Source organism: Hordeum vulgare, chromosome 4H, assembly GCF_904849725.1.
Source record: "Hordeum vulgare subsp. vulgare chromosome 4H, MorexV3_pseudomolecules_assembly, whole genome shotgun sequence".
Lineage (NCBI taxonomy): Eukaryota > Viridiplantae > Streptophyta > Magnoliopsida > Poales > Poaceae > Hordeum > Hordeum vulgare.
In genome coordinates this window covers 132,129,133-132,137,350 of record NC_058521.1, presented here as the reverse complement: position 1 = coordinate 132,137,350, position 8,218 = coordinate 132,129,133, and the positions used below count along the sequence as shown (strand labels likewise).

The 8,218-nt window shown below is 47.8% G+C and overlaps 1 protein-coding gene across 3 annotated transcripts; it reads right to left on the bottom strand.

Annotated features, from left to right (window-relative positions):
- Nucleotides 1-1,824: 1,824 nt before the first annotated feature.
- LOC123448138 (ubiquitin-activating enzyme E1 2-like) lies at nt 1,825-7,887 on the bottom strand. 3 transcript variants are annotated; one of them, XM_045124921.1, is made up of 7 exons: nt 7,711-7,887; nt 7,282-7,621; nt 6,333-6,550; nt 4,428-5,222; nt 3,476-4,344; nt 2,881-3,316; nt 1,825-2,668 (listed from the first exon to the last, which is right to left on the bottom strand). In XM_045124921.1, exons 2-7 carry the CDS (start codon nt 7,505-7,507, stop codon nt 2,072-2,074), a joined length of 3,141 nt encoding a protein of 1,046 aa, XP_044980856.1. In that variant the 5' UTR covers nt 7,508-7,621; nt 7,711-7,887; the 3' UTR covers nt 1,825-2,071. The 3 variants fall into 3 exon arrangements, with proteins under 3 accessions (XP_044980856.1, XP_044980858.1, XP_044980857.1); XM_045124923.1 differs by having other exon boundaries at nt 7,282-7,615; nt 7,711-7,799; XM_045124922.1 differs by having other exon boundaries at nt 7,282-7,715.
- Between the last annotated feature and the right edge of the window lie 331 nt (nt 7,888-8,218).

Here is an 8,218-nt window from a genome sequence, read left to right as displayed (position 1 = left end):
TCGCCGCGAGTCCGACTCCATGGACCGCGTTCGTAGTAACGCTTCCGCTTTGCGATCTTCAACGGTATGAAGATGCTCTCTCTCACTCGTTGCTAGCTTCTCCTAGATGATCTTGGTGACACGTAGGCAATTTTTTGAATTATTACTACATTCCCCAACAGGGCTGCCACGCCGGATCTCGCGCATGGTGTGGCGGCGGTGCCGCGCGCGCGAGGCCTCGATGGTAGGCGCGTAGGGCCTCGGCGACGCATGCTGCGTGGAGGCGGTGAGGGGCGTGCGACGGGGCACGGCGGACGCGTGAGGAAGCATGCGGCTGGACACGATGAGCAGTTGACGGGCGCGTCATGGTGGTTGCCGTCAGATCTGGGGCAACGTGTGGACAGCGTGCCCAGGCATTGCTCGCAGCGCAAATCTGAGGCGCACAGGGCACATGAGGCGTGCGGGAGGAGCCCCCAGCGCGGATCTTCTAGGTGGCGGATGGTTGTCTTCGGCGGCTGGTGGTTTGGATCTGTGGCGGGGCAGTTGGCGGTTGCGGGCGTCAGTGCAGGTATGTCGGGGCATCGGCCCCGGGGCGATGGCTGCATCGGCATGTGCTGATGCAGCGGCCGGGGACGGTGGATTATAAGTGGTGCCCTCGGATCTGACCCCGGCAAGCGCATCGTCTCTCTATGGCATGGGGTGTTCCAGCGAGTCGTCGCATGTGGGCTATGGTGGCTGACGACTGGAGGTGCTCTACACAGCGTGCTTGGTTCCGATGATCTGGATATCCATGTGTGCTCAGATTTGCAAGCTCACCGTTAGGAGAGGAGGGACTTGGGCGAAAGCTTTGACGACGTCGGCGCCTATGTGCGTCGTGACCTTCTTGGAGGCGGCGTCATAGAGTTCTTCCTCTCCTTCCATGTGCTTGGGTTCTCCGGGTGAGAACCTAAACTTCAGTTTTCTGGAGTGGGCGGCGGCGGCGGTTACGTCGTAACCTTCTTGGAGGCGTCGCTTTGGAGGGTCAACCTTTGGATGTTGTGTGGGGCTCTCCTGTTTTCATGGGCGTTGTATGCCGGGGCGGCGGCTCCGAGATCTTCTATTGAGAGTCGAGGCGGCGGCCTCGGGCAGTGGTGCGGCGATGGCTCGAGGAGGTAGGGTTGCTTGTCGTTCTGGCTTGGGTGAGGACCTTGAGCTGCGAGGGCGGCAAGGTTGTTGGCTCAGTCGACGCGTCCCAGCGGGGGCAGTTGGGCGGTATGTCGGGGCGGCAGCCCTGGATGTGGTGTGGCGTTCATGGTATGCGTACGTTGCGGGTTGCTGTATCGTGCGGCATTGCTGCTCAAGGGTGAGCGGTGGCATGTCGGGGAGACGGCCCCGGATGTGGTGCGACGTTCGTGGTCTGCATGCGGTTGTCCTGAGCAGTGTGGGTTGCGGACTGTTGTATCGTGTGGCGTTGCTGCTCGAGCGTGAGCGGTGGCATGTCGGGGCGGCGGCCCCGAAATGCGCAGGGCACACCAGAGCAGCAGATGTCACTCGAGCGTGAGCGGTGGCATGTCGGGGCGGCGGCCCCGAAAGGCGGTGTCGATTGAGGGCACACCAAAGCAGTGGATGTCGAGACGACGGCCTCGAGAGAAGGGTGGGCTTTGCCCTTTGTGTCTGAGTCTTTGAGAGTGGGCTTGACCCTTGTTGTTCCGGTTTTTCACAATAAACTTGGCAATTCTCTTATACTTATTTAATAGATGGGGTAGTTTTTGCCTCCGTTTAAAAAAAATGGAAGGAGAGCGGTCAACCCCAGCGACAGAGACCACCAGGCGTTGCTTGTGTAATTGTGGACGCAATCCTTCGAGCTAAACAAGAAAACAGACGAGCCAGCATTAATTATCAAGCTGGTGTGGTATCAAGTTCAACAATAAATTTTCCCGAGGATCTGAACTCAGCTCTAACACGACGGTGCATTGGAAAGTCAGTGATATTGCTTTAAACCCCAGCTGAGTTTACAGTATAATAATAACTACTACTGTATAAAGGAACTCAAACACTATCTTCGTTCTGGAAAGATGGGACACGAGATGATGTCAATTCAGAGGGGAGCCTGTCAACGGAAGTAGACAGATACGAGTGGGATGTCAACGTCATTGTCATCGTCATCCTCACAGGCCACCACAACATCCAGATGGCGCCGATACGAGGGCACCTCCATCTTGGCCACCTCCCTGGCAACATCGACCACCTTCCTGTCCAGCCGATCCTTGTGCCTGGGGAACATGGAGTTGTACAGCAGCGACGTGCCACACGATATGCTGTATGCGTTCAACCCCTTCTCCTTGAGCCACTCCAGGAGCTCCCGTAATGTGATGTTGCCTGTTACAGTCCACCGATCCCAGACCGTCCACGACAAGTCTTTGTGCTTGATGGTCTTGGGTGGGACCGGCTCAGCAATAGAGAAGAGGGGGATTGCCAGGTTTGCAAACGTGTTGCGGTAGTCTTCAACCTTGTGCCCCCCGGCAAGGACTTTGTAAAGCTCTAGACAGACGAGGCCAGTGGCCATTGCGGTTGATGTGGCAATGGCAGGGATAATCCTGCCGGCTATGAATTTAGCCTTTAGTTTGTCCACTTCAGGAATGCTGTAATTCCTCGCCCTCATGTTAGCAAAACCAGCTATCACGTCCATATGGAAATTGGTGTCATCATCCTGCACACACAGAAAAACGCATCAGTAATTCTCAAACTTGTATGTAAATCTGGATTACATTTGTGTTAAATTCTAAGCATAGATATCAAGCTTTCATGTTATAAAATAAGGCATTTAGCATAAGTTACATCGTATACAAGTGCAGGCAAACACTATTTGAGAGGTCAGGAGGCGAGACACTACTTGAGATATTTGAGATGAATAACACTGACCTTTTCAAACTGTATTGGCTTCATGTGGAACCCTGGTGGCAGTGTTTTGGAGATTTGTTCTAGCTTCGTGATAAGCTCCTCAATGACAGCAGCATCATCAACAGACGCAGACGATATACTGGTTGCCTTCTCATCTGTAACTATCTTAACCCCCTGTTTTGGTTGGAATTCAGGAACAATCACCTTGTCGACAGCTGCAGCAGCCACTTCGTTTGGGGTTTTGGTCCAGTCAGGTATGGGTATCCCAAATGTCTCTGCCCTTAGTATCGAAGCAGCTAAAATAAAGTTAAGCTGACTTGGATCCGTCGATGAGAATTCAAGAGGTCGTGGAAACCGCTTTGGTGCAGACCAAAATGGAGCACCAGAGCTAGTCATCGAGTCTTCTGGGAAAGTAAATGTTAGCTGCTTCACACGGTTGGAGAAATAATCCTCAAACCTAGGTTACAACCATCAATGAAAACAGTGCAGTGAGTAACATGAAATCTATGAAGCATAGTCAAAAGCGAATATTTTTGGCTGCAGTAGTTTTGTATAGTTCAGCCATGTAAAACGAAGCAGGTATACGAAGAGTACAGACAAACAGGGTAAAACATACTTAAGACGGGCCCAGGTAATACAATCTTGGAATGTCTCACACTTGTCTCCATGAAGGCATTCAATAACACGTTCAAGCTGATCCCTAGCTTGTGCATCACCAGCAGTTCGTGCTGCAACTACATATGCGCTAGGATTTGACAGGAAACCATTTACTTCAGTGGGAGTCTTCTCAAGTAAACCCTCAAATTCAGACCTAGCCCAGGTCAGGCAGTGATCAATGTTATGAGGAAATGAATGTACAGTGCACATAGGTGCCTGCTTTTCAGGTGGATCTCTGGATGCCCCATAGTTCTCTGTCAAGTGAGGTATGACCATTTGTGTATTGCATTTAGCACCAAGAGTTCCAGATTCTAGAAGTGGCTTCTGGAAATATACACATCGGGAGTCTATGTACATTCTTGCAGTCACATTGTCAAGGGCATTGACAACAGCATCAAGGTTTTCCCAAAAGGCATCATTAAAGACATTTTCGGTCTCAGGACTTGCTCTGTTCTGAAGGGCCTCAACATGAAGCTTAGGATTAATTGCCATGGCAGCCGTAGCAGCAACCGTTGACTTGGGCTGCCCAATGTTCCAGTCACGGAAAAGGAACTGGCGACTGAGATTGCTCTTTTCAATAACATCATCATCTGTCACGGTCAGCTTTCCGTTCTGGCTGCAAGAAATGCCCATCAGTGCCAGGTTCTTCAGAAATTCACACCCGAGCGCCCCAGAGCCGACCATAAAGATTTTTGACTGCTCCAGTTTGCTTTGAAACTTAGATCCAAACACACTGATCTGTGCATCATATCTTGTGTTCTCTGGCTTCAAATCACCAGGCTCCAAAGGCTCAACAGGGAGAGACTCAACAGAATCGAAATAGAAGAACTGTGAAATCAAGACAACTAACATTTAACATCTCTGAAATAAATCGGAAGATATATTGAAGAAAAGAGATGGCAGATTCTAACCTGATAAAGCGGATGAAATTTCCCCGAGCATGCTTTCACAACCTCCTGGCCTACAATACCACCAAACATTGCAGCCATAGGATTCAGAACAGCCCTGGAACCACTTGCGAAATGTTGCAGGAGCTTTTTGTCAATTTCTTCGAGTTTCCCATCACCCAGAGTTTCATCAATGCTAATAGCTAAATCTACCAGCCTTTGCACGTCATCAGTGGAACCAGCGACAGGGAATCGTCTCAGTTCATTCCTGAACTTATCCAAAGCTTGGAAAGCCAAATGCAAGAGAGGAGGGCGGTCAAACTTAGAGAAATCACTCATAAGAAATTCCCCTGGTTCTTTCATGGCCTCTTTCAAGGGCTTGAATTTAAGAACCTTTGGTGGCTTGACCTGTGTGACAATCCCACCTCTGACATATGTGCCAAATGAGGAAGTGTCTTCTTCCAGAAAGAAAGAGTAAGGCCTAGCGTTCTTAACCTTTCTTGGTTTTCCATCATTCAGCTCAGTCATTCCATGAACTTCAGAGAATACAACTAAGTCACCGTCCTGGAACTCCAGTCGCTCATCATCAACACAGGAGACTAGCGCTGGGTTGTCATTACTGATCGATGCCACAATTCCTGTATGTGGTTCCTCTCCATCAACATCCAAAACAGTAAACTCAGGACCAAAATCACAAAAGACACTGCCAAAAAGACCACGGACTTCAGACTTAATGAAAGCAATGGGTGGCTGATGGTTGTGGCAGTAATCATCAAACTCAACTGCCTTTTCTAAGGTGATGTCAGTAAAGACCACAGCCTGTAACGTCATAAGGAAATGATTATTCCGAGAAGAAAAAAATAGAACTGTAATGAACAAGTGTACCAAATTTGTACAATAGTCCTCAAAAGCTAAAACCATCTAAACAGGTATGCAAAGCAAAAAAACATACTGTCAAAAGCAAGAAAATGGCAACATAACTCATTGCGGACCATGCTAGCATCGATATGTCCACAAATTCAAAGCAAACAGATATCATGTCTACAAAAATGCTAAAAAAATATAGTTGTGTACTTGTTCATCTTTTAGGATTTTTTTCTCTTTCACTTTTTGGTCTCCATATATTTCTGTTGGGTTCCATATCTAGCTAGACTACCCCAACTTACCTGGGACAAAAGGCTGCTATTGTTTCATGATGATGATGATGCTCATCTTCTCACCAGTTTGCGGGGTTTAATGGATATATGGCTGTGGTGAAGATATTACGAAAAGTTGCTTACACTTCTATGTCACGTGCAACATTGTACACGTTGTAATAATTGTGGGTTTCAGGACAAGGGCATACAACCTTCGCTGTCTGGGTTGCTATGGAAGAAAATGCAGCTAGGGCAGCACCTTAGGGTTGGAGTCTGATCTCCCTTTTGATATGTGGACTGCATTATAACAGTCGTATCTCTTTTTATGGAGGTCTTAAAGTAGGAAAGATTGAACAAAGTCATGTGGATAAAGCAAGAGACTAACCAACTAGGAAACAGATCAAATATAATCAAAAGAATCTGGAGATATAACAGTATAACAAAGCTGCCCAGGAGACTAATCCACCTGCCCTAGTGGCGCCTTGAAACGACGCACATAGGGAGGCTCTACATGGAATTATACAATACACATTGCAAATACAAAACTCACAGACCAAGTGTGTATTGCAGACCAAAATCACATAACTAAAGTAGCAAGGAAGAAGACACAGAAACCCAAGGGTATATGGATGTGAATTACTTTTAAGCTATTCCAACTCACATGGACACTCTGTTGTTACAACTCACGTGAACAGAAAGTACTTGCAGAATACCAACATAAACTTACATGGAAAGCACACAGGAGTAGGAAAAAAATGCAAGGCGGACACACATCAATTTTCTGCTCAAATACCTGGAACTTAGAAAGGTGTTCCTTGGTCAAATCGCCAGTTAGAGTGGAGATGATAACAGCATTGTTAAGCTCTTGTAGCTTCAGAACACAAGCTTGAGCACGGTTTTGCCCAACATCCTTCTCTGATAGGAAAAAGTTGCTTGACAAGTCCCATAGCTCCACATTACCATCATCATGCAAAGTTACAGACTTGACACCAGCAAGGACAAGGTTCTTTGCTGCAATAGATGGATATATAAGTAAATTATGTGTAAGACAAACAATTTTAACATCTACTCCCTCCGTAAACTAATATAAGAGCATTTAGAACACTATTTTAGTAATCTAAACGCTCTTATATTAGTTTACAGAGGGAGTAATACTTAGATACCAGAAAGCCAATTCAAATTTCAGAACGAGAATTTAAACAGTACTCGCCACAGCATGCATCATATCTTCTGGTGAAACAAGACTACTACAGAAACACAGCGAGACAAAAAAAACTGTTGATGGTTTGCAGACAATCGTAAGACAGAATAACATGAGCACATCTAGGAGTAGGAGTGTTATAGGACTCAAATAATAAAATCAGTCCCTTCAGATGAGGCATATCACTTAATTTGATTGGCCAAACTACGAACGCTGAGATAAGAACGCAGTACAATATGCTGGTGCATCCACACATATCAGCTCACAGCAACCGATGATCAACACTATAAGTATGCAGGGACGAATTTAGGGAGGGGGGGACCCCTAACAAAATGATTTTTCTACTATGATTGTGGTTGTTGCAGTCAAAAAATTTCACTTCATATGAACTTTGCCCCCTCCATGAACAAACTTGCCCCCTCTATGCATGAATGCTAATATATCCAATCGAGATAGAAATGACAAGGTACAGTGCTGCCCACGGTACAAGTTGAGAAATTATGGAAAGAAATTAAAGAAGGGAAAACTGAGCGGTTGTTACCGATTTCGGCGCCGAGGCCCTGGAGTCCGGATACGAGGACGTTGGAGGCGAAGAGACGCTTCATTGTCTCGCGGCCGTATACGGCGAGCTGGCGGCTGTGGAGGTCCTCGTCGATCTCCGTGGGCCTCCCTGCCATGGCCATGGCGTCGTCGGCGTCAGCGGGGCGGGCTTTCTTCTGCTGGTTCTCGACCTCGCTGGCGACGATCTCCCGCTTCCGAGGGAGCATATAGTGCGCGACGCCGCCGATGAGCCCGACCGCCGCCGCGAAAAGCAGGCAGTAGTAGTAGGCGGCCGGCGGGAGCTGCCGCGCCAGATCCAGCGTGCGAGGAGGGACCTGCAACTGACCGTGGGCGGCTCGTCGTGAGACGGGGAGAGCGAGGGGGGAGGAGAATCGTAGAGAGGGAGATTGGGCGGAAGTGCGGAGCTCACCTAGGATTCGTGGAGTGCGAGGAGAGCCTCTAGGGTTATATGAGGAAGATGAGAGAATTAGAAGGTCGCCACTCAACTATGCAAATGTTGGCGATGTTCGGCTATCTAGGGGTGTGGCTTGACAAGTGGGGCACGGGGCTTATGGGCACGCTTGACAGTGGAACTCGAAGTGTACGTGTGCTGCACTGCTGCTTTCCTTGTACAGTAGGTAGAGAGAATCTGGTTCTCGCTTCCTTTCAGCTTGCTCTCTGAATGAGAAAAAAAACATCTCGTGCATTGAACTTGTTCCAGATATCACTTTGGTCATCCTCCTTGGTAATCGTGCGCCGTAACATCAAAGAATCTTCGGCGTTTGGTACCTAGCCCGTTAGAGCATGTACAATAATTAATAAGATAGTTTTATCTTAAATCTTGCATGTAATTTAGAGATCACAAAAAAAAAATCTATAATGGGTCATCTCTTAGCCTTATTTTTTATAATTAGTTATTCCTAAAAACATGATGAGAC